Below are 26,912 nucleotides of genomic sequence, written 5' to 3'. Positions count from 1 at the left end.
ACTTCTGATCAGTTTTCAGTGGATATTAATCGATGACTATGCCATCAAAACCACTAGGAGAGAGCTATTTTCATCAGGACAGTGTCTTGTGCAGTTTCTAATAGAGGCATTGTTATACATAAATGAGAAAAAAGGGTAAGAAGAAAGGGCATGGTCTGAGAAAAAGAGTAATGAGAAAGGGCATGAATGAAAAAAAGGGTAAGAAAGGGCATGAATGAAAAATGAAAAATAGTCTGAGAACAAGAGGCCCAGAGGGCCTGTATCACTCACCTGGTTTGTAATGCCAAGTAATGTTCTGAATACAGGTTCATTGTTTCTTTTCTGAAGGAATTTTAATATTAACCTCTAAATCCCCTATTGGGCCCCACCCCTCCTGCCCCCAGAAGGTCAGAGCCAAAATTTATACAAGTTCTGTTCCCCTTCCCCCAAGGATGTTTATGGCCAAATTTGGTCACAATCCAAGCAAAACTCTAGGACAAGTAGCGATTTATAGGATTTACCTCCATTTCCCCTATTGGGCCCCACCCGTTCCGTCCCCAAGGAGCCAGAGCCAAAATTTATACAAGTTCTGTTCTCCTACCCCCAAGGATGTTTATGGCCAAATTTGGTTACAATCCATGCAGAACTCTAGGACAAGTAGCGATTTATAGGATTTACCTCTATTTCCCATATTGGGCCCCACCCCTCCAGCCCCCGGGGGGTCAGAGCCAAAATTCCTACAAGTTCTGTTCCCCCTCCCCCAAGGATGCTTGTGGTCAAATTTGGTTACAATCCATGCAGAACTCTATGACTAGTAGCGATTTAAAGGAAATGTTGACGGACAGACTGACGGACGGACGGACGGACGGCTGACGGACAGACGGACGACGGACGCCGCGCCATGACATAAGCTCACCGGCCCTTCGGGCCAGGTGAGCTAAAAATAATAAAGAGAAAAAGTAATGAGTAAATGTGTAGTTGGGGAAGAGAAGAATGATGAGCAAAGACTTGGTCTGATATGTATTGAGAAACACAGTGAGAAACTACCTGGTCTGCCCAGTATGGAATGGTCTTTAAACAGCTATGCAATGAGAAAACAGCTGGTTTAGGAACTGCAAGGAGTTACTTTAATGAAACTTTGTTTGTTTGTTACTTACCAGTAATTCAGCCATAGGTAAGGCAAATCGTCTTTTATAACTTCCTCCGTCACACCTTCTTTATACGGGGGAGGTTGGAAGTTCAACGGAACAGTTTCATCTAAAAGTACGCTGTTACAAAAGAGCCACAGGGATGGTAAAATTACATGAATACTTTATGAGTTCCTTTAGCTTGTCACATTTTCAACAAGCACAGTTCTGTCACCCTTGGGCCATGCTTTTTTGTCAAGGAAAAATCATTTAAAAATCCACCAAATAGCTTTGAAAATAATTTTTTGTGTGAGAATGAGTTACCATTAAAGAGAACCTGTGCACTCTATTCCAAATTTAACTGATTATATTAACGAGCCTTTTACAAGTTAATCAATCCTTAATTAGTTGTAAAGAGTACAGACCAGAAAAGTTGGTTCGGATCGACATGTTTTTTATCCATGTTGGTCACATCAAAGTAACTTATAACGCTCTGCTCTAGACACTCCAGGGCTTTGTCCTCTTCCCTCTGTAACACAAAAAATCCACGGTAGTTAACATAGGAGACTAGTTCTGTATATAGAAGGAATCTACTTGTACCTAAGTCCTTACTAAATATACATGGATCATGATCTTATTAATTGTGATTACATTTAATTAATGCAACTGTCGTATAAAATATTGAAGATGGGTTTATGGATATATTTTGTTTGAATGAGTTTATCTTGTTTTGTATCCATAATTTCAGAGTAAATTTCAATAAGGATGCGCCTGGTTTAGGTGAAGAAAATCCAGAGGACCTCAAGAAAACCCATCTACCTACACTTAGTCCCTGGCAACTCCCTGACATAGGTTTCAAATTTGCAACCCTGAGTTAAGAAGGGTGGTATAGATGGAAAACTTTATCTTTTATCTTCAATGACTATATATGTGAAAATGTAAAGGGATACACAATTTGAAATGTAAAACTAGAAATAAGGCAAAAATTTTGGTGACAAAATTTCAAAAGCTGGGTGTGAAGCCTGAATTGTTGACTTCAGTTAAACATTATTGGAGTAAGACAATCAGGTTTCATATTTTATATCAATAATGAGGCTACATGGTAAAGAGCAAAGGACCATTGACACCACCTTTGAGTACACCTGTGAATGTCTGAAACAATCCGACCTTGTTCTAACATTTTGTTAAGAAGTTCTGGCTCAGAAATAAAATATATGTATTATCAGAAGACATTGTATGATGTCTGATTTCATTTGCAATGAAGGGACAATATAACTAGTCCAAAAACAATCACTTTCTCCCTGTGTTTGAAGAGGAGACACTCAAATTGTGGTAACATGTTAATTAGCTTGAAATGCAAGCATGATAGAAATTACTTCAAATGCAAACCAATTAAAAAGATACTGTGCAATACTTTGGAGGCAATTTTATGGTACTAAATACAACCAGAGTTCATTTCCTGCTTTCTTCTAAACTCAATTTTTTTAATTTATGTTTTAAATTTAAGGGCACGAAGTTGTTAAACCATTACAAAATGGAATGGCTGGTTTGGCCTAGTTAAGCTATTTATTGAGATGACATCATGACCTTGTTTCGTGGCCCAGGGATGATGGGGTTGACGTTACAAATGACTATATGGCAGGTGCTAGGGGGCAGCACTGTGACCTCTGCCAAAAAAGCGTGACCCTTTAACCCCGCAGGCCATTTCTTACGTTCTGCATCTTTTGCAGCAAATGGATTTCAAACAAATTTCCTGGTGTATTGATGAGAAAACATCTTAAATCATGTGAATTCACACATTTCACATTAAACAGGAACTTTCCTTTCAAGTCACCTGCAGCAGAGGGCGAGATGAATGGCATGTCAGTTTCACTATTACACAATGTGCGAAAAAACAGAATATTTAGTGGCCAGGAGATTGGCCCGCTTTTTATACATCCACTCTGCATTCTTGCTTTTACTGTAATAAATATCACTTGTTAATGTTTCACACTTCCTCACAAAATATCAACACCAGTAGATTTCCTGTTAAGTTTAAGAAATTATGAAATGAGTACAGTAAGTCTTCTGGGCAGTTTGCTCCTTTTTGAATAAACATAATCCATTATGTTTGTCCATTCTGATGAAAAGCTAGGGTAATTTTTGTATTATACATCTAAAATGTTACCGGGCTAGCCATAAACCATAAGTTTAGGACTTTACACATTTTGTATGCGACATATTCTTAGATTTGGGTGTAATTCATCTAACACACTAAAACAGCAAGGGTCATTTAAGGACGTACCAGATTTAGGGAATGGAGGAAAGCTGGAGTATCCATGGAAACCACTGACTTATGGCCTGGTCAGTTTACCTGGCAACTGTCCCATGTAGGTTTCAAACTTGCAACCCAAAGGTAGAAGGCCAATGGTTGTAAGTCAGAACACCTTAACCACTCAGCCACTGTGGCCCAACACAACATGTAAAATAATCTTAATGAAATCTACACAGATCTATTCAACATGTTGGTACTTTGAATCAGTTTCTGGTTTCAAAAGTGATCATTGAAAATGCATGTTCTGTAAATACATATTGATGAAGACTTCAGGAAAGTTTTATGGTCAATGTCCTAATCTTATTGCCAAATACTGATCTGTTGTTCTCTTCCACCATATGAGGTGTAACATGTTCCATTTATTTACAGTAGGCTTTCTATTACTATAAGTGCCAAGATTCTTATTGGAGGTGGTCAGTTGTTCAAGAATTGACCATATAGACCTAAAGCAGTTAACACTTCCCCTACTGAACACATGGTTCAAAACTTCTTGTACTTTTACAGAGATGCCAGTATAAACCTACAGTCTGTTGCCCTAAATTACCTTAGTTGTTGATGGGCTGTAAAACTCAAACAAACAAACCTATCTGGATTATATATTTGGTTTAAAATTTTGTTCAATCTGAATTGTTTTTTTTTTTTAAACAACTTTTTACATAAAAGGTAACTGTGAGTAAGATATGTAATTATATGAAGGTGTTTGACCTATGTTCATTTGTCAGATGTCAGTAAGGGCATTGATATCTATTTGTTGGACTATACAGGGAACATTGCTGGCCTATATATACAGGACATACAGGGCTTCCTGTGGCACTATACCGACATCAAAGGGAGCCTGAGAAAACTTATAGGTTTTGTTTCTGGTCTGATACTAGGATACTAAGGGAAGTAGTATAGGAGGCTGCATTATTTGTACCTAAATGAGAAATAGCTTCTCTCCTTGTCTAGTCAAGAGTTATAAATGATACTTGTTCAAAAACAAAAGGTTTTGTGGGCCTGCATATCACTTTCTTCTTTAATTGACTTCCTAGTAAAATGAAAACGAGATTTCTTCATATTTGACCGCTGTGACCTTCAATGACTTTAAAGTAATTCAATTTGAACAAACTTGATATTTGTTCACCTAAGGATGCTTCAGGTCAAATTATGGTTTAAGTGGACCTTTTGGCTACGGAAAAGATGTTTATAAATGGAACAGCTAATGCCAGCAGAGATATTGTGCCAAGTCAGCTAAATGTAATAGACCTTTTTATGTAAGTCTAATCAAACTTGCTAGTTGCATATAAAACCATTAATATTCATGATGATAAATGATCATCAATAGAGAATTATAAAACGCTGAAACAGTAGTTAGAGATCAAAAGTCTGACTATACAATGACATTGCTACACGTGTACAAACATACAGTGATCCCAATAAAATAATACATATACAGTCATCACTGTTTGTCATCATCTGAACACTTTGATGTGGTCACAGCTAAAAAACAGGCAGAGCTGATGATGCAGTGACTTTGACAGGTAAAAACAGGAGATTAAAACAAAGCAGCTTACCTGGGAAAGTTCAAAGTTGGCTGAATAGTGATACAATTTGGCGCAGAACTCGTTAGCAGCAAGGGCATCTGCGAACACCTGTGAGACAAAAACATTGATTAATGGTACACATCACAAATAGCTAACATACTACAAAGAAGAAATGACTATGCGTGTACATACAAATATGTGGTAGATAGAAATTATCACATGTTGACTAAATATCGTGTGGAAATCAACTAATGCAAGCCATTGCTGTCCAAGTTGTGACTAGTTATGGTGACAAAATTATGACAGCATGATGAAAGGTCTGTTGTGGCATAATAGGTGAAGGACTTGATGGGTATGGCTGTAACAATGTGTAGTCATAATGTGGTAACAGGAGTGTGACAATGTAACAAAATATAGTGACGGGAGTCAGACAAAATATGGTGACAATGTTGTGACAAAATGTGGTGACAATGTTGTGACAAAATGTGGTGACAGGAGTGTGACAAAGTGTGGTGACAGGGGTTTGGCAAAATGTGGTGAAAATGTATGTGACAAAACGCTGTGACTGGAGTATGACAAAGTGTGGTGACAAATTGTGGTGACAGTGTTGTGACAAATTGTGGTGACAGGGGCGTGGCAAAATGTGGTGACAGGGGTGTGACAAAGTGTGGTGACAATGTTTGTGACAAAACGCTGTGACTGGAGTGTGACAAAGTGTGGTGACAAAAAGTGGTGACATTGTTGTGACAAAATGTGATGACAAAGTGTGGTAACAAGAGTCTAACAAAATGTGATGACAATGCTTGAGACAAAATGTGGTGACAGGTGTGTGACAAAATGGTGACAAAGTGTGGTGACAAAGAGTGGTGACATGAGGTAGACAAAAAGTGGTGACAAGTGTCCCAATTTTTCTTCAGGAGTATAAATTGCTATTTTTACTTTCAGCAAGGAGGTAATACACGTAAGTGTAAAAGTGTATGTGACCTAATCTCTACAATAGTTGTCTGTAGTTTTGTTTTGCTGAGTTTCCTTTGACGCCCCCTTTGACTTTGCACTGATAATAATAACTCCTGTCTGTCCTATCTAAACCCCTTTCCTTTTAAGGTGCTACACAGTGACATGCTAACAGCCTCCATATATGTAGTTTTTTGGCTATAATCACGTTGACGTGTCAATTTTTCCACAAAAAGTGTAAATTGTTGTAACTCTTAATACCACCTTCTCTGATCAAAGTGCTCTCCTGTCAGTGAAAGCTTTCAGAAACACATATCTAATCTTTGAATTTTTTTTACCGCATTAATCTGCCTGTGAAATTTCGGATGCTATCTTATATCATGTGTATATCAATGGTAGAATTCCTGAAACCTTTGACCTTCTGAACTTGTAAGGTCAGCCATATTTCTTTTGATCTTTTTACCTGTACTTGCAATGTCCCAAATTAATCCTCAGTGAAATTAATTAACCATGAACATCACAATAAATCTTTCATAATTTTGACAATTTTCATTAAAAAATGGATCCATTTTCAACTATAAAATGAAATCCCTGAAAGATGTGTAAGAAATTGTTAGAAAAGCTTAATTCATTTCCATAAAAGGAAACTTTTTCGAGTAAAAAGATATAATAATAGGGACACGATAATTTCCTGTACAATAGTCTTGTTGTTGATATGAATTAATAATTCGGAATGGAAATACAGAAACTTCCTGTCCTAGTTTTTCATTTTTAATTGTACTGTAAAACCTTAATTTACACTTACTGACTTTACAGACACCCTATAATATTCGACCATAATCGTCAGAGTGCAGACAACTTTTTTACTGTACATTTATCCTGTTTCACACGGAACCTGACTCCTTCAGAATCTGACACATATAATTCTTGAACAGAACTGAAATGTATTGCTATTTTCTCACTGAGCTTTTACCGATCCACCTGCCGATTTGCTAATTATTTTGCCTGTTACAACAACTTCTACTATGCATGTGCTATCTCGTATCTAATCAGTGATAACCATTGATCAAATGATGACTATTTTGTTTCCTCAAACTTGTCAATTTTGCACTATTTTGAGTTTTACATCAGAGATACCTACTTGTCTCGTTTGTTCGTCGTCGTACAGAGCGTAAAGCTCAGCCACACACAACCAGACCTCAATCATGGTCGGTTTGGCCTCCAGGATAGGACGACACAGCTCCGCAGCCTCCTCATACCTGGGAAACAAGAATAAATGTTTTATTATTATGATGAAATGGTACGCATGTAAACAACAGAAAACAAGAAAAGAGCTTTTATCAATTTGTTTCCAGGTTTTGTTTGATTTTGTTCATCCTCCTACCAACAGTTAATGTTATAGGTAAGACTACATAAATACATAGTATTTTAAGTGAAATTTCTAAATTTCTCTGAATCAAAATTTCTACAGGAAATTTCATAAGACAAATTAATATTCAAGTGGGTTATTTTGATGATGTGAAAGAGTTCATTAGGAAACAAAAATGTAACATCTCAACAAGAACTGGTTTTTATTCTTCAATGCAATAATATGTATAGAATAAAGCTATTTGCAGAAAGTCAAAACTACAAACGAACAGAAATCTGCAGCCTTTGGAAATATCGGTAAATGAACAATTTGCTGGCCTAAGCATTACAAGTGTATACTTAGAGAACAGGATATTGTCACAGGGATCAGGTATCTATGAAGGCCATAGCACCACTAATTGGTGAAACAATTTAACACGGGACTGCATTCTTTCTACGATGCCTGTCATTTTACACAATTTACAGCTATTTTAAAATCAGATAATGACTGTGTCACATTCACAAGTAAACACTTCATTCAATTAGCTTCATAACCCACTCACAAAACCGGCCTAATATGGCCACTGGTCACATTACAGCGTGCGCTGGACCATGTTGTATGTTGTTGACTCGGTTTTTGTTTACATGGTTCGTAACTAGTCATCCCCATATAATGACATCATTACTCCACCATATATTATAGGCCTCAGTCACTCCTCTGAAATATATATACCTCTGATGGGATCCTCAATTTATCCTAAATATACCTCGGACATTGTGCCATTGACAACCTATATGGAGCTCAATATGGTGATCTTGGTCTGACAAACTAGAAGCAGCCACCATCCTACTAGTGTATGGTCACTTCAGGGCCCTAATACCCCACAACCATCCCACTCCATAGGAGGATCGACTCTGGTCACTATGAAAGCAATTTTTACCAGTAAATATGGTACATTCACCGATCAATTTTCAATAAAGAGGAATTAACATAGTTAGATATCTTATTTTTCATTGAATTATCTATAGCATAATGACTTTACAACATTTAAATCACCAAATATTCTATATGCGTTTAAAAGCCTTACAGGTCTTTTTCAACCATTTACAATTACACGTAAAATATATGTAGGGATAAGATTGTCTAATATGCTTGTATCAGGTCTTATCAAATCATTTTGGGACGAGATCTTAAGTAATAGCTGTGGCTACCCATACCTTTTCAACTTCTATAACAAGAGGCCCAGAGGGCCTGTATCGCTCACTTGTTTTTTTAAAGTAATTATCAAAAAGACGATTAGAACAAGAGATCCCAGAGGGATCTTGGCGCCCACCAAAGAAAGATCTATGTCTGACAATGGAAAGAGGGGTCTTTTCCCTGCTTTTCAAACTTTTTCAAACACATGACATATAAAATTTGAGACAGATCGCTATGGTACTTTCTAAGAAATAGTGGTAACAAACTTCAACAATGAAATCTAAGATGGCGGCCGGTTGGCCATCTTGTTTACCGATCAGTCCCGAAAGGCATTATGCATCAGTCCTAAAAGGTACTATGCACAACTAGGGTACAAGGGGAACCTACACATAAAATTTGAGAAAGATCCCTTCAGTACTTTCTGAGAAATAGCCGTAACAAACTTTAACAATCAAAATCCAATATGGCCGTCGGTCGGCCATCTTGTTTACCGATCGGTCCCAATTAACAATATGCACAACTAGGGTCCTTGGGGAACCTTCATATGAAATTTGTAAACGATACCTTCAGTACTTTTTGAGAAATAGCGGTAACAAACTTTAACTATCAAAATCCAAGCCATCTTGTTGACCGATCGGTTCCAAAATGCAATATGCACAACTAGGGCCCTAGGGAAACCTATATATGAAATTTGAGAAAGATCCCTTCAGTACTTTTTGAGTAATAGCGGTAACAAACTTTAACTATCAAAATCCAAGATGGCCACCTGTCGGCCATCTTGTTGACCGATCGGTCCCAAAATGCAATATGCACAACAAGGGTCCTAGGGGAACCTACATATGAAATTTGAGAAAGATCCCTTCAGTACTTTCTGAGAAATAGCGGTAACAAACTTTAACTATCAAAATCCAAGATGGCCGCCTGTCGGCCATCTTGTTGACTGATCGGTCCCAAAATGCAATATGCACAACTAGGGCCCTAGGGGAACCTACATATGAAATTTGAGAAAGATCCCTGCAGTACTTTTTGAGAAATAGCGGTAACAAACTTTAACTATCAAAATCCAAGATGGCTGCCTGTCAGGCCATCTTGTTGACCGATCAGTCCCAAAATGCAATATGCACAACTAGAGTCCTAGGGAAACCTGTACATAAAATTTGAGAAAGATCCCTTCAGCACTTTTTGAGAAATAGCGGTAACAAACTTTAACTATCAAAATCCAAGATGGCCGCCTGTCGGCCATCTTGTTGACCGATCGGTCCCAAAATGCAATATGCACAACTAGAGTCCTAGGGGAACCTGCATATGAAATTTGAGAAAGATCCCTTCAGCACTTTCTGAGAATTAGCGGTAACAAGAATTGTTAACGGAACAGGACGACGGACGGACGGACGACGGACCACGGACGAAAGGCGATTTGAATAGCCCACCATCTGATGATGGTGGGCTAAAAATTAGCAAAATGGACCCCTAAATTTGTTATATTTTGAATCCCAACCATATAATGATGCTATCCAATACATAGTTTCAGAGAGGAAGTAATTTATATGAAAATAGTTGCCTAATTGACCTTTTTGACCCCGTGCCTAAGACCCTGGGGTCAGCCCTATCATTTGTACAATTTCGAATCCTTAATCTATAAGGATGCTACCATTGTGTTTTAGGTGCTATCCCATGCTTAGTTGCAGAGAAGAAGTCGTGTATATGGTGAAAGCCAAATTGACCCCTTTTTACCCCGCCCCTCAGGCCCCTGGGGGGTCAGCCCCATCATATGTTCAATTTTGGATCCCTACCTTATAAGGATGCTACCATTGCGTTATGAATGCTTTCCCATGCTTAGTTGAAGAGAAGAAGTTGTTTATATGGATATAGCCAAATTGATCCCTTTTGACCCCCATCATTTGTACAATTTTGAATCCCCACCCAATAAGGATGCTACCATTGCATTATGAGTGCTATCCCATGCTTAGTTGCAGAGAAGTCATTTATATGGAAATAGCCAAATTGGCCCCTTTTGGCCCCGCCCCTCAGGCCCCCGGGGTCAGCCGCATCATTTGTATAATTTTCAGTTAGTAGCCCATAAGGATGCTACCAATCAAATTTTGTTGAAATCCAAACAGCAGTTATGGAGAAGAAGTTGATTGTTGATGGACGCCGGACGCCGGACGCTGCGGTATCCCATAAGCTCACCTCGGTCCTTCAGATCAGGTGAGCTAATAATGTAAACTACTTTGCATATTTTGGTGTTTACAAAATTTTGCGTCAATGTTATTTTTGACATAATCGCGATTACAAATTTCTGCAATCAAAGACTTTTACTGCAGACATTAGTGCATTTAACTGTTATTCTCGTAACATATGAATTTGCAATCAATTAAAGTTCTCTCACGATATCACTGAACAAGAGATCCCAGAGGGATCTTGCCGCCCACCAAAAAATGATCTATATCTGACAATGGAAAGATGGATCTTTTCTCTCCTTTTTAAACTTTTCAAACATACTACACATAAAATTTGAGACATATCGCTTCAGTACCTTTTGAGAAATAGCAGTAACAATCTTCAACTATCAAAATCCAAGATGGCTCCTTGGCAGCCATCTTGTTGATCAATCAGTCCCAAATCACAATATGCACAACTAGAACCCTAGGGGAACCTACATATGAATTTGGAGACAGATCCCTTCAGTATTTTCTGAGAATTAGCGATAACAAACTTTGAATAACAAAATCCAAGATGGCTGGCTGGCAGCCATCTTGTTGACCGATCGGTCCCAAAATGCAATATGCACAACTAGGTCCCTAGGGGAACCTACATATGAAATTTGAGACAGATCCCTTCAGTACTATCTGAGAAATTGCGATAACAAACTTTAACTATAAAAATCAAAGATGGCGGCCTGGCGGCCATCTTCCTCTCCGATTGGTCTAAAAATGAAATATGCACAACTAGGGCCCTTGGGGAACCTACATATCAAATTTGAGAAAGATCCCTTCTTCACTTTTTGAGAAATAAAGATATCAAACCTTAACTATCAAAATCCAAGATGGCCGCCTCCGATCAGCATCAAAATCTGTATGGCACAACTATGGACTAAGGGGACCCTCCATGTGAAGTTTGAACAAAATCCCTGCAGTAGTTTTTAAGAAATAGTGATAACAAGCATTGTTTATGGACGGACTCCGGACGCCGAACGACGGACCATGGACGCAGGGTGATTCGAATAGCCCACCATCTGATGATGGTGGGCTAAAAATTGCATCTCGTGAAAATAATGTGAATTACAATAACTGGTAGCCACTAATCCATTGAATTTGTACCCTTGGTACTGCCAACGAAAATCACTCGTACAGACTAAATACATGTTTTGAGATCAGGTTCATTCATTATCACTTGCACCTCAATGTAACGCTTCAGCACCTTTGTCCCTGATTTTCTTTTTAAAGTTTCAAAATCCATTTTGAAGATCTGTTACTTCAAATTAAGTGTCGCGGTAAAGAACCGTCCTAACTTCCTATATCTGTGTTGGATCAGACACACTGATGCATTGGTTGTGATGTAGAAGATACAAACATCTAAAGCTGAGGCCAAAAACCGTATCCACCTTTAACATCAAGCTTCAACATTTTTAAACTTCGCACCTTATCTTCTTAATTGAATCTCACCTTCCAGGGTAATCTGACACAAGGATCATATCCTGTACGTTTTTGAAGCTTCAGGCATTAATAATGCAATTTTAACAATTTACAACTTTCACCCATTATCTGAAAAATTTAGTGTAGTACAATTAATTTTTTTCTCTCTCAAATAACATATGAAATTTTTTTTTCTGGTGTCAACATAAAGGGTAATCTGACACAAGGATCATATCCTGTACGTTTTTGAAGCTTCAGGCATTAATAATGCAATTTTAACAATTTACAACTTTCACCCATTATCTGAAAAATTTAGTGTAGTACAATTAATTTTTTTCTCTCTCAAATAACATATGAAATTTTTTTTTCTGGTGTCAACTTAAAATGAAATATTAAGTGCCTTTTTAAATATTAACTCAGAAATGCCTAGCATTTGATTGTAAAAGAATTAAATACAAAATATTGATGAATAATAACAATTACAGATTGCTTCAAAGAAAATATACAAAATCAGTCTGTTTTTAATTGTACAAAACTGAAAAGTATTTCCTCTAGAATATCTTGTTAAATAACACTGATTTGTGTTTTTTCTTGCAAAAAAATTTGAAACAATATTATGGAGCTTTTATGGTCATTTTAGACACAAGAAAACAGATATTAGAATAATATTGATTGATATTGTATACTGGCTAGTTAAAAAGTTCAAATTCAGATAAAGAACAGATATACAACATTGTATATGTGAAGACTTCACTTAAGGAGTTTCAAGATTTTTCAAAAAGAAATCAACAAGACCTTTAATTTGATATTGATTAAGTACAAAGGGTAGGTCTAAAGGGGAACAAAGACTATGTACTTTGTTGGTGGTACATGAAAACATCAACATATTAGTTGTAAATGCTATAAAGGTATCTTTTAGAATTATACCATAAAAGTTAATAAATAATGCATATAGCTATACATCTACTAACTGTTCAAACTTCAATGGAAACTTCAGTTCCGTAACGACAGGTGTGCTTATTTGTATTTCAAACAGAAATGGATGTGGTAATATATCTTAATATCATATTTGTATACATTTTGATTTTATATGGAAATACTTGGTACTCAACACTTTATAATGTTTAATTCAAGCCTGCCATTGAATGTGATTAACTCCAAACTTTCAATTGAATCAGACTTAAAGTACAGTTGCTAACTGATACAACGGATTTCCAATAGATTTCAACTCCATTGAGTCAACAGCGTGTGCCATCAACATTTCGTTCACGGAAAATTTAAGTTTTATAATTAATGCGATGGTTTTGGATCTATTGAAGTAGCTATAATTACATGTACGATTGTTATCAATGTACTCTAGACGATATATACTCTCCTGTTATTTATGAAGTGATCATCGCCTGAATCCTTTAATACCGGACGGTTTGTAACATTGTGTAATGATAAGGGAGAGGCCATAGAAATGATAGAAATAGGTATAATCGCACATCCAACCGAGGGCAAACAAAATCGTCTTCGGGCTGGGTTTTTATAGAAGTCATCTCCGATTTCACATGTTTTTTTCTACAAGATTCTATCTTATTCTGTGTGTGTCCTATCACATTTCATAACTCATTTATAATTCCTAGTTATATCTCCTGACTTGAATATTCTGTAAGGATACAATAGATTCATGTTTATGCTAAGTTTAGGACCAGTTTTCTACAACTACAGTTTCTATAGTGCAAACTTTCATCAATGAAAGATTATGACAAATGCTCGTTCAATTTAAGATATATTGGTTGATGAACCTCCGGGTCAATAAGTCGTAGCTGGTGGCTACCTTAAGCTACCTTAATAAACAACATATGGGAGGCCTGTGCCTGTTTCATAGTGTATGTATATTTAGGAATGTGTTAAATAAAAGAACATAACACATGCAAACAGTGATATCAGGTTTATGTGAAACAAAATCCCCAGGTGGTCTCACAACAAATGCACAATATCTGGCCCTTACTAGAAATATGATTCAAAGATATCATAAAACATATCAGGATATTTTCATCACATCAATTACAAACAAAGGCATCATCTGGATATTTCATTAATTCATTCATTCAAAGTTTCAGGACCAAAGAAAGTCAAAGTAAATGAAATGGACAAAAAAACATTGACCTGCAAATTGATCTTGAGACAGAAAGTTATAAGTAAGAGGTAGGACACATCCAATTCCTATAGTCAACTTTTATTTTATTTTAAACATATTTTTATTGTCGTAAATTATTGACAACAGGGATTGGACACAAGTTTTGCCAACTTAGTAACGTCCTCTCCCGAATACATAATATGAATATATACATAATGGACAGCAATGAAGACAATACATATACATAATATGAATCAAAATTTTCTATTTTAAGAATGAAGGAGAAAAGGGAAATATAGAGTCAACCTGGACTTAGGGCTATATACATAGGATATGCCAAAATGTATTTAACTATAATTTATCAGAATCATTTTTTTACCTGTATTTTTGTGCATACATGTGTTAAGACATCTCTATTTAACAGGAAAGATAGAAAGATTTTTTTTGGTACCAAACACCTGACTAATTCAGTAGTGTTGTACGAGATGATATCCTCACCCTTATAAAACACTGTGTTCTCTCTTTATCACCCAACAACTGTACGATCTGGCTGATGGTACCTTTATTAGACTTGTAATTCTTACATAAATCACGTAATATATTACTACACATCACACGAAATGTCTACGATGACATAAAATCGGGCTAATTCAGTGTGACCTCACAGGAAGTCGGTAGATAACATTACCCGACAAATCTGTCCGCTTGTGTTTGTGTAATGGACCGCGAAAACACATCTGCACAAACAACACATCGTATCAAACAACAACTGTAATGGTTATCATTCAGAGATACCCAGACCTATCACACTTTGTCTTTCTATGGATTTTGTTTCTTTAAATCTGGTGTTAAATGTTTTATTTAAATGTGACCTTGGTAAAGGTTAGACATGAGGACTGAATTTATAATCGGTTCTGATAGTGACACTTTTAATACACAGGTCATACCCGATCTTATAACACCTCTTAATTACACTATCTGTGAATACAAAACAATAATAATCAATCCCATACAAAGTTCTGTTGGAGAAAAACTTTCTAAGCACATAAACTGGTATAGAAAAATATAAATATGGCAAATGGGCATGACTTGAAAGATTTCCCATTTTCCCCTTTTAACTTGATGTTAAGGTCATTTATTTTAACAAATTTACACTAAATGCAACTAAATCAGCTTCATGTCGTATACATTTGAACAAATGAAGAGATTAAGACTTAGCTTTCCTGACATTTCAGGAGATTGCAGTGTTTAATATAGAGAATGCTTAACTTTCCAGGCGCTCCAGGATGATGCAGAGGTAAAGACACTTGAGGAAGATAGAAGGATAGAGACTTGAGGAGGTTGAAGAGGTTAAGATAGAGGATGCTTACCTTTCCTGAGACTTGAGGAGGTTGAAGAGGTTAAGATAGAGAATGCTTACCTTTCCTGAGACTTGAGGAGGTTGAAGAGGTTAAGATAGAGGATGCTTACCTTTCCTGAGACTTGAGGAGGTTGAAGAGGTTAAGATAGAGAATGCTTACCTTTCCTGAGACTTGAGGAGGTTGAAGAGGTTAAGATAGAGGATGCTTACCTTACCTGAGACTTGAGGAGGTTAAGAGGTTAAGATAGAGAATGCTTACCTTTCCTGAGACTTGAGGAGGTTGAAGAGGTTAAGATAGAGAATGCTTATATTTCCTGAGACTTGAAGAGGTTAAGATAGAGAATGCTTATATTTCCTGAGACTTGAGGAGGTAGAAGAGATTGAGATATAGAATGCTTACCTTTCCTGAGACTTGAGGAGGTTGAAGAGGTTAAGGTAGAGGATGCTTACCTTTCCTGAGACTTGAGGAGGTAGAAGGATTGAGATAGAGAATGCTTATATTTCCTGAGACTTGAAGAGGTTAAGATAGAGAATGCTTACCTTTCCTGAGACTTGAGGAGGTTGAAGAGATTGAGATAGAGGATGCTTACCTTTCCTGAGACTTGAGGAGGTTGAAGAGATTGAGATAGAGTATGCTTATATTTCCTGAGACTTGAGAGGTTAAGATAGAGAATGCTTACCTTTCCTGAGACTTGAGGAGGTTGAAGAGATTGAAGATGCTTTCTGAGACTTGAGGTTAAGATAGAGAATGCTTACCTTTCCTGAGACTTGAGGAGGTTGAAGAGGTTAAGATAGAGGATGCTTACCTTTCCTGAGACTTGAGGAGGTTGAAGAGGTTAAGATAGAGGATGCTTACCTTTCCTGAGACTTGAGGAGGTTGAAGAGATTAAGATAGAGGATGCTTACCTTTCCTGAGACTTGAGGAGGTTGAAGAGATTAAGATAGAGAATGCTTACCTTTCCTGAGACTTGAGGAGGTAAAGATTGAGATAGAGGATGCTTACCTTTCCTGAGACTTGAGGAGGTTGAAGAGGTTGAGATAGAGAATGCTTACCTTTCCTGAGACTTGAGGAGGTTGAAGAGGTTTAGATAGAGGATGCATCCCTGACCAACTAAAGGATTGTTGACCTCAATACGACCGATGCAGCAGTTGATGGCCTTATGTAACAGGTCAATCAGAATGGTCACTGCAGTGGTCAAACTTTCTTTGTTCGTCCACTCGATCATAATGTTGGTCTGTAATATAGACAATTTTTATTACAATGTCTATTTCCATTAATTTTGATGATAATAAGATGCACTCTATTGATTACTAAATATATCTGAAGTGAGTCAAGAGGTCAAAGGACACAAAAGTTTCCTAGGTAACAAAGTTTGTATCGTGAAAACACAACTGTACCAACCTTGTTGACGATACGGCCAGACATCTGGTTGAGAGGATCGTATAATTGTGGAGGTAGACATTTCATCTCCTTGAGATGGACGTAAGACACCCACAGAAGGCACTGATCATCTGTGACAAGGCACGTGTTGATCCATCTTAGCTTCTCCCCTGTCTTCAGTACACCCTGTAAGCATAGACAATACATTATGTATATAGGGTCAACATCAACAACATAACATCAACATATTTAGAGAAAGTCAAGGTGATCAAAATCAAAATAACTTCTATGTTTGATTTATATTTGTTGACCATTTTATTAGCAGCCAGGGGTATTCAACTCATTCACCCCTGAAAATTCACATTGGCTTATTCCATCCTTTGAATTGGAACAGCTCAAATGTGTCTTAAGGGGTGAATGAGTTTAGAATGTGACAGTTATAGGAGTGGTGGAAAAGATGGAGTACCCATAAAAAACCACTGACCTACCACCAGTACCTTGCAACTGTCCAAAATATAGGTTATATAATTATAGGTTTCGAACACATAGCCTAGAGCTGGAGACCTTAAGGTAGAAATGTCGGTAAATCTGTTTACCTTGCCCACTAATAACCCTACAACTCTATTAGTTAGAGACAATCTGCCTTAGCTTTGTATTGCCAAATGGACTTTTATCATGAAAGTTAGAAAATCAAAGCTATCTCTTTCACATGTGTTCCCATGAATCATACTCATTTAAAATATTTGAGTAAATTAAGCTATATTCATTCTGACAATGCCTCCAGAAAATATGACTGCCCTCAAATCAACCAGGACATATATACAAATTTCCTCCTTTTTTTAAATTCTCAATTCAAATATTGCGTGGTTGAAAATCTCTAGTGGGGGCCCTTTCATGCATGTCACAGGGTCGTTATGTTTCCTCAACGACTTAATTGATAACTATATTACCCATGAAGCCTTCTGCTGACAGTTGACACAAAATCTTGACATTCTAATTTTTTTCTTTTCATATATAAAAGCCATTTATCTGCATTACTGAAACTAGCGTCTGTTTAGGACAATTTTAAGAGGCGGTTTAATAATTCCCGATTGATTCAAGAGTTTTGTGTACAATTTACAGCACTTATGTATTAACTGCATTTAAAGGTAAATTGCCCCCAAATTTGATAATGATAATCATTGAAATGATCTTTTTTGCATGATGACATTATTGGGAAGACATGCGGATATTTTATTTTAATCATCAGTGAAATCATTGCTCTACAGGACAGGGTGACGACACTGACTGCACACACAGTGTTCCACTGTGCCATTACATATGTTGTAAAGTGCAAAGTACTTTTTATATTTATCAATGTTAAAGATAGTGCTATTTGAGGTCCCCCCACTAAGACAAGACCAATTTTATGATCTAGGTCAGGAAATGGCTTCAGTACCACAGAACATTTTGGGTTCAGTACAAGAAATATCTGGGTCCAGTTTCATGAATATTTCTTAGCTTAATGAAATTCCTAGAGTCAAAATTCCCAATAGGAAAGCATTAGAGAAGGTAAAGAAACATTTTAGGTTAAAGAACTTTCTTGAATTTTTGTAATGCTAGTCAATTGGAAAATTTTAAGTCCAAGGATTCAGATTGGTTGGTTAAGTTTGACTGAATTTTTTTTGAGAAACAGATCCAAAATGCAAACTTTTAAAGACAAATGTTGATGCTACCAATGTTAAAAAAGTATTCACCATGTATGCCAACTGGCATCAGGAGAAAAGGTAAGGACTGGTGATTATGAACAAGTTTTTCAGAAAGTGAGTACTGGCCATTTTTATTTACCAAATACTGACAGTTTTAAGTTTCATTTTAATTTTCATAAACATCAACAGGTTCACTCAGCATGACCTTCTTACATCATAAACAAATGACACTTACATCTACTTCATATCATTTTAATATCCTCGTAAATATGATACAATGTCTTTATACATTCCTACAATCCCTCTAAACAATGAAAACAAAGCATTATAACACTAAATAACATATTTTGATACAGATACATGGCTATGAGTCCGGGTTTGGTCGGTATGTTTGACGGTAGAGAGACACATGGCCGAGTATCTTATTTCCTGTTTGTGTGTGTAAACAAGGTATAATGTTGGGTTATCTTTTTTTATGGTGCACCCCATCACACAGGTGGACACCTACAGACCCCCTCCCCCTACCACCACCACTCCATCCATCCCGTTCATATATGATATCCATATATATATCTATGCTATCTAAATTCATCTAAATCTATCATGCAACCACAAATTCCTTTTCCTTCATGGACAAATGACTAAATAAAATGACAAGAGATTATCACTTAGTTTTCAAGAATAGGCAAATACAGAACTAATAAAAGAAATTTGTCAATGTTTTTTGTTCAATCTTTATATTCTAACATACCTTCAAAGTTTGTCAAGTGTGCTGTCTTATAAACAGCCAATGCCATATAAAGAGGTGCCAGGAGTGGGAAGTGGAATGAAGCCAGAGTACAAAGAGAAAAACCTCAACCTTCAGTCAATACCCAAAAACTATCCAACATGAGTTTCAAACTCTGTACACAGAGGTGGAGGGCTAGTGGGGGTAATATTGGAACACCTTACCACTCTGCCACTGTTACATCTAGGTAGGGAGAATCTCTGGGGGTAATATTGGAACACCTTAACCACTATACCACTGTTACTTCCAGGTAGGGAGTATCTTTGGGGGTAATATTGGAACACCTTACCACTCTGCCACTGATACTTCCAGGTAGGGAGTATCTCTGGGGGTAATATTGGAACACCTTACCACTCTGCCACTGATACTTCCAGGTAGGGAGTATCTCTGGGGGTAATATTGGAACGCCTTACCACTCTACCACTGTTACATCCAGGTAGGGAGTATCTCTGGGGGTAATATTGGAACACCTTACCACTCTGCCACTGATACTTCCAGGTAGGGAGTATCTCTGGGGGTAATATTGGAACACCTTACCACTCTAACCACTGTTACATCCAGGTAGGGAGTATCTCTGGGGGTAATATTGGAACACCTTACCACTCTGCCACTGATACTTCCAGGTATTTGGGTAATGGAACCTTTCTCATGGGGTAATATTGGAACCCTACCACTCTACCACTGTTACATCCAGGTAGGGAGTATCTCTGGGGTAATATTGGAACACCTTACCACTCTGCCACTGATACTTCCAGGTAGGGAGTATCTCTCGGGGTAATATTGGAACGCCCTACCACTCTACCACTGTTACATCCAGGTAGGGAGTATCTCTGGGGGTAATATTGGAACACCTTACCACTCTACCACTGTTACTTCCAGGTAGAAAGTATCTCTGGGGGTAATATTGGAACACCTTACCACTCTACCACTGTTACATCCAGGTAGGGAGTATCTCTGGGGGTAATATTGGAACACCTTACCACTCTGCCACTGATACTTCCAGGTAGGGAGTATCTCTGGGGGTAATATTGGAACACCTTAACCACTCTACCACTGTTACTTCCAGGTAGGGAGTATCTTTGGGGGTAATATTGGAACACCTTACCACTCTACCACTGTTACTTCCAGGTAGGGAGTATCTCTGGGGGTAATATTGGAACACCTTAACCACTCTACCACTGTTACATCCAGGTAGGGAGTATCTCTGGGGGTAATATTGGAACACCTTACCACTCTACCACTGATACTTCCCGGTAGGGAGTATCTTTGGGGGTAATATTGGAACACCTTAACCACTGAATATATTCTTATCTCACTACCTACCTGCATCTGTTTGATGGCCATCTTGAACTTGCCCGTCCAGACGTAGAGGGAGGTTTTGAAGAGGATGACCTCCAGGACCCAGTGTGATCGGACGTCCTGAGGAAAGTGGTCCTCAGCTAATCGGATGTATTCCAACATCTGGTCACACACTTCCTGTTTCTGCTGGCAGGATGTACACATATTGAGGTACTGAAAAGGAATAACAAACTTAATGGCAGGATGGACACACATTTAGGTACAGAATAGCAAACAATAGGTTAAGGTACTGAAATAATAAACAAAGATGGCACAATATCCACACATTTAGTACTGAATGGTATACTAAACATTAGCTGGCAAGTACCACTAAAATCAAATTAATTCGTCTCTTATTTTGACAATTTTTTTTTTTTTTACATAAATAGATAAATGATACCACATGTACAAGGGGAGATAACTCTTACTGACCTGCCACCAGAGAGGGTAACTCTGTGTGTACTCCAGTGCCGTTTCACACAGCTGTTGTAAGTCACTAGACTCCTTGTGTTTGGCGTACAGACTTAGGTAACTCTGCCAGAGGTCAGCACTGTCCTTATTCTCCTCCAGGCCTCGCGCTAATACATTGAGGGCATGGTCAAGGCATGTCTCATTCCCACTGTAAACATGGTCAATATAGTGTTAGTACAACCCTAGCACCAGCCACGTCATTTGGGCACAAATATCAATCTTGTTCACTTTTTATTTGTCAACATGTATTTACACTTTGTCTATAGAATTAATTATTAAAGTTGAAATTTTATCTTCATATATATAATCGAAATTCATACATTTCTTTTGGTAAGAAGAACCTGCTACTCAATGACATTTTTTAAAGCTTTGATAAAAGCACTTCAATCATGACCTTGACAAAACATTTTGACCTTCGAGTAACAGTCAAGAATTTTGCCTTTGCTGACCTTGAACTTTTAACCTACCTATTAGGATCGTGCAGTTTTTTATGTGCTAGTTTGAGCCAGATTGGGACGTTGTGTGGATTATCTAGAACAGCAGATTCCATATCCTGGATGTTGGATGAGTCGGACACGAAGTAACGAAGATCCTGGTCACCTATAACATTGTCCAGTTCCTGTCGGTCAGTTGGACGATGCCACTCTGTAACACAAAGGTCATTTATATAAAATTGGTGGGTTTGACCAGTGGATAACATCTATTGTATACAAGGGTGATTCGCTTTACATATTTTTGTTTTGCACCCAAGTAACCAGGGTCATTCATAGACCTGCCAGATTTAGCAGAAAGCCAGAGTACCTATAGAAATACCATCAACCTACGGTGAGCACCTGTAAACATCCCTGAGAAAGTTTTGAACTTGCTGCGCTGGTGTACGGCTAGTGGTAGACACCTTTATCACATGGTCACAACAGCTGGACACAGATTAGGTATTTCAAAACTGATTACTATAATGTCTTAGACCCTTACCTATCTTGTCAAATGTGTTATCCGAGGGAATGTCTTTGATGATGTCTTTTCTGTCCTCAGAGATTTGTCTCCACTTCCTCGGCTCCATAAAAAGGTTGTGAGGTTTGGCTTTCAAAACCGAACATTTAAAATGTAAGTACTTGCATCACAATCCTAACTGCTTTACAAAACACTACTTATTAAATTCAAGCTCATCTAGATCTGCGGCAAGCCGGATAATAAGAAATTTCAATAAACCCTTCTTTTACCTAATGGAGTTCTCTTTAAACAATAGAAAATCCCTAGCTATTGTCTTCAGTCTAATTATGTTCATCAAAGCTGTTTATACTCATACTCTAAGGTATAATGTTATATCATTTTACTTCAATCTGAATTGACAAGAGTAAATGAACAAGTGTTTCACCAAATCCATATTTCAACACATATTTGGTCATTAAACAACAATTACGTAATTTGATAAAACATGAAATGAAGTCTATGATTCTAATTTCATGTATATCTGTATTAATTGATACTTACAATGTCCACTTTTCTCTGACACTTGACTGACCATTAGAACCATCAGCTGGTCACTGGTCAGTTTCCCCTGATGCTGCTTTACAGAGTTACTCACAAACTTCCCTGTAAGTAAAATCACAGATCTATAACTCCTTCTGAGTAAGATATTTTTTTTTTTAATTCATTATTATCACTCGTAATATGAGTAATAACGAAGTGTAAGTATAACAGGTGAGTGCATGATATCCAAAGTTTCCAAAGTTGAAGGGAAGTTTTAAATGTGTCCTCATGTCTGAGAGTGTCGTAGTTGTGGGTGTGTGTATCTAAGGAGTCCTTAACTAAAGTTAAAGGGAAGTTTTAAATGTGTCCTCATGTCTGAGAGTGTCGTAGTTGTGGGTGTGTGTATCTAAGGAGTCCTTAACTAAAGTTAAAGGGAAGTTTTAAATGTGTCCTCATGTCTGAGAGTGTCGTAGTTGTGGGTGTGTGTATCTAAGGAGTCCTTAACTAAAGTTAAAGGGAAGTTTTAAATGTGTCCTCATATCTGAGAGTGTCGTAGTTGTGGGTGTGTGTATCTAAGGAGTCCTTAACTAAAGTTAAAGGGAAGTTTTAAATGTGTCCTCATATCTGAGAGTGTCGTAGTTGTGGGTGTGTGTATCTAAGGAGTCCTTAACTAAAGTTAAAGGGAAGTTTTAAATGTGTCCTCATGTCTGAGAGTGTCGTAGTTGTGGGTGTGTGTATCTAAGGAGTCCTTAACTAAAGTTAAAGGGGAAGTTTTAAATGTGTCCTCATATCTGAGAGTGTCGTAGTTGTTGGTGTGTGTATCTAAGGAGTCCTTAACTAAAGTTAAAGGGAAGTTTTAAATGTGTCCTCATATCTGAGAGTGTCGTAGTTGTGGGTGTGTGTATCTAAGGAGTCCTTAACTAAAGTTAAAGGGAAGTTTTAAATGTGTCCTCATATCTGAGAGTGTCGTAGTTGTTGGTGTGTGTATCTAAGGAGTCCTTAACTAAAGTTAAAGGGAAGTTTTAAATGTGTCCTCATATCTGAGAGTGTCGTAGTTGTGGGTGTGTGTATCTAAGGAGTCCTTAACTAAAGTTAAAGGGGAGTTTTAAATGTGTCCTCATGTCTGAGAGTGTCGTAGTTGTGGGTGTGTGTATCTAAGGAGTCCTTAACTAAAGTTAAAGGGGAGTTTTAAATGTGTCCTCATGTCTGAGAGTGTCGTAGTTGTGGGTGTGTGTATCTAAGGAGTCCTTAACTAAAGTTAAAGGGAAGTTTTAAATGTGTCCTCATGTCTGAGAGTGTCGTAGTTGTGGGTGTGTGTATCTAAGGAGTCCTTAACTAAAGTTAAAGGGAAGTTTTAAATGTGTCCTCATGTCTGAGAGTGTCGTAGTTGTGGGTGTGTGTATCTAAGGAGTCCTTAACTAAAGTTAAAGGGAAGTTTTAAATGTGTCCTCATGTCTGAGAGTGTCGTAGTTGTGGGTGAGTGTATCTAAGGAGTCCTTAACTAAAGTTAAAGGGAAGTTTTAAATGTGTCCTCATATCTGAGAGTGTCGTAGTTGTGGTGTGTGTATCTAAGGAGTCCTTAACTAAAGTTAAAGGGAAGTTTTAAATGTGTCCTCATGTCTGAGAGTGTCGTAGTTGTGGTGGTGTATCTAAGGAGTCCTTAACTAAAGTTAATGGGAAGTTTTAAATGTGTCCTCATATCTGAGAGTGTCGTAGTTGTGGGTGAGTGTATCTAAGGAGTCCTTAACTAAAGTTAAAGGGAAGTTTTAAATGTGTCCTCATGTCTGAGAGTGTCGTAGTTGTGGGTGTGTGTATCTAAGGAGTCCTTAACTAAAGTTAAAGGGAAGTTTTAAATGTGTCCTCATGTCTGAGAGTGTCGTAGTTGTGGGTGTGTGTATCTAAGGAGTCCTTAACTAAAGTTAAAGGGAAGTTTTAAATGTGTCCTCATGTCTGAGAGTGTCGTAGTTGTGGGTGTGTGTATCTAAGGAGTCCTTAACTAAAGTTAAAGGGAAGTTTTAAATGTGTCCTCATGTCTGAGAGTGTCGTAGTTGTTGGGTGTGTGTATCTAAGGAGTCCTTAACTAAAGTTAAAGGGAAGTTTTAAATGTGTCCTCATATCTGAGAGTGTCGTAGTTGTGGGTGTGTGTATCTAAGGAGTCCTTAACTAAAGTTAAAGGGAAGTTTTAAATGTGTCCTCATATCTGAGAGTGTCGTAGTTGTGGGTGTGTGTATCTAAGGAGTCCTTAACTAAAGTTAAAGGGAAGTTTTAAATGTGTCCTCATGTCTGAGAGTGTCGTAGTTGTTGGGTGTGTGTATCTAAGGAGTCCTTAACTAAAGTTAAAGGGAAGTTTTAAATGTGTCCTCATATCTGAGAGTGTCGTAGTTGTGGGTGTGTGTATCTAAGGAGTCCTTAACTAAAGTTAAAGGGAAGTTTTAAATGTGTCCTCATATCTGAGAGTGTCGTAGTTGTTGGTGTGTGTATCTAAGGAGTCCTTAACTAAAGTTAAAGGGAAGTTTTAAATGTGTCCTCATGTCTGAGAGTGTCGTAGTTGTTGGTGTGTGTATCTAAGGAGTCCTTAACTAAAAGTTAAAGGGAAGTTTTAAATGTGTCCTCATGTCTGAGAGTGTCGTAGTTGTGGGTGTGTGTATCTAAGGAGTCCTTAACTAAAGTTAAAGGGGAGTTTTAAATGTGTCCTCATGTCTGAGAGTGTCGTAGTTGTGGGTGTGTGTATCTAAGGAGTCCTTAACTAAAGTTAAAGGGAGTTTTAAATGTGTCCTCATGTCTGAGAGTGTCGTAGTTGTGGGTGTGTGTATCTAAGGAGTCCTTAACTAAAGTTAAAGGGAAGTTTTAAATGTGTCCTCATGTCTGAGAGTGTCGTAGTTGTGGGTGTGTGTATCTAAGGAGTCCTTAACTAAAGTTAAAGGGAAGTTTTAAATGTGTCCTCATATCTGAGAGTGTCGTAGTTGTGGGTGTGTGTATCTAAGGAGTCCTTAACTAAAGTTAAAGGGAAGTTTTAAATGTGTCCTCATGTCTGAGAGTGTCGTAGTTGTTGGTGTGTGTATCTAAGGAGTCCTTAACTAAAGTTAAAGGGAAGTTTTAAATGTGTCCTCATATCTGAGAGTGTCGTAGTTGTTGGTGTGTGTATCTAAGGAGTCCTTAACTAAAGTTAAAGGGAAGTTTTAAATGTGTCCTCATATCTGAGAGTGTCGTAGTTGTGGGTGTGTGTATCTAAGGAGTCCTTAACTAAAGTTAAAGGGAAGTTTTAAATGTGTCCTCATGTCTGAGAGTGTCGTAGTTGTTGGTGTGTGTATCTAAGGAGTCCTTAACTAAAGTTAAAGGGAAGTTTTAAATGTGTCCTCATGTCTGAGAGTGTCGTAGTTGTGGGTGTGTGTATCTAAGGAGTCCTTAACTAAAGTTAAAGGGAAGTTTTAAATGTGTCCTCATGTCTGAGAGTGTCGTAGTTGTGGGTGAGTGTATCTAAGGAGTCCTTAACTAAAGTTAAAGGGAAGTTTTAAATGTGTCCTCATGTCTGAGAGTGTCGTAGTTGTTGGTGTGTGTATCTAAGGAGTCCTTAACTAAAGTTAAAGGGAAGTTTTAAATGTGTCCTCATGTCTGAGAGTGTCGTAGTTGTGGGTGAGTGTATCTAAGGAGTCCTTAACTAAAGTTAAAGGGAAGTTTTAAATGTGTCCTCATATCTGAGAGTGTCGTAGTTGTTGGTGTGTGTATCTAAGGAGTCCTTAACTAAAGTTAAAGGGAAGTTTTAAATGTGTCCTCATATCTGAGAGTGTCGTAGTTGTGGGTGTGTGTATCTAAGGAGTCCTTAACTAAAGTTAAAGGGAAGTTTTAAATGTGTCCTCATATCTGAGAGTGTCGTAGTTGTGGGTGTGTGTATCTAAGGAGTCCTTAACTAAAGTTAATGGGAAGTTTTAAATGTGTCCTCATATCTGAGAGTGTCGTAGTTGTGGGTGAGTGTATCTAAGGAGTCCTTAACTAAAGTTAATGGGAAGTTTTAAATGTGTCCTCATATCTGAGAGTGTCGTAGTTGTGGGTGAGTGTATCTAAGGAGTCCTTAACTAAAGTTAAAGGGAAGTTTTAAATGTGTCCTCATATCTGAGAGTGTCGTAGTTGTTGGTGTGTGTATCTAAGGAGTCCTTAACTAAAGTTAAAGGGAAGTTTTAAATGTGTCCTCATATCTGAGAGTGTCGTAGTTGTGGG

General features: G+C 37.6%; 1 protein-coding gene across 1 annotated transcript in view; it reads right to left on the bottom strand.

Annotated features, from left to right (window-relative positions):
- LOC138324424 (zinc finger C3H1 domain-containing protein-like) overlaps nt 1-26,912 on the bottom strand; it is a 64,222-nt gene that overhangs the window by 12,767 nt on the left and 24,543 nt on the right. Inside the window, exons 18-28 of the mRNA XM_069269493.1 lie at nt 22,719-22,820; nt 22,200-22,307; nt 21,695-21,872; nt 21,189-21,375; nt 20,742-20,930; nt 16,965-17,129; nt 16,616-16,797; nt 7,039-7,156; nt 4,974-5,051; nt 1,532-1,635; nt 1,137-1,247 (exon numbers count right to left, since the gene is read on the bottom strand). Coding sequence (XP_069125594.1) covers nt 1,137-1,247; nt 1,532-1,635; nt 4,974-5,051; nt 7,039-7,156; nt 16,616-16,797; nt 16,965-17,129; nt 20,742-20,930; nt 21,189-21,375; nt 21,695-21,872; nt 22,200-22,307; nt 22,719-22,820 — 1,522 coding nt within the window. The remainder of the gene's footprint in view (nt 1-1,136; nt 1,248-1,531; nt 1,636-4,973; nt 5,052-7,038; nt 7,157-16,615; nt 16,798-16,964; nt 17,130-20,741; nt 20,931-21,188; nt 21,376-21,694; nt 21,873-22,199; nt 22,308-22,718; nt 22,821-26,912) is intronic.

Source organism: Argopecten irradians, chromosome 1, assembly GCF_041381155.1.
Source record: "Argopecten irradians isolate NY chromosome 1, Ai_NY, whole genome shotgun sequence".
NCBI lineage: Eukaryota > Metazoa > Mollusca > Bivalvia > Pectinida > Pectinidae > Argopecten > Argopecten irradians.
This window is presented reverse-complemented; position numbering and strand designations above follow the sequence as displayed.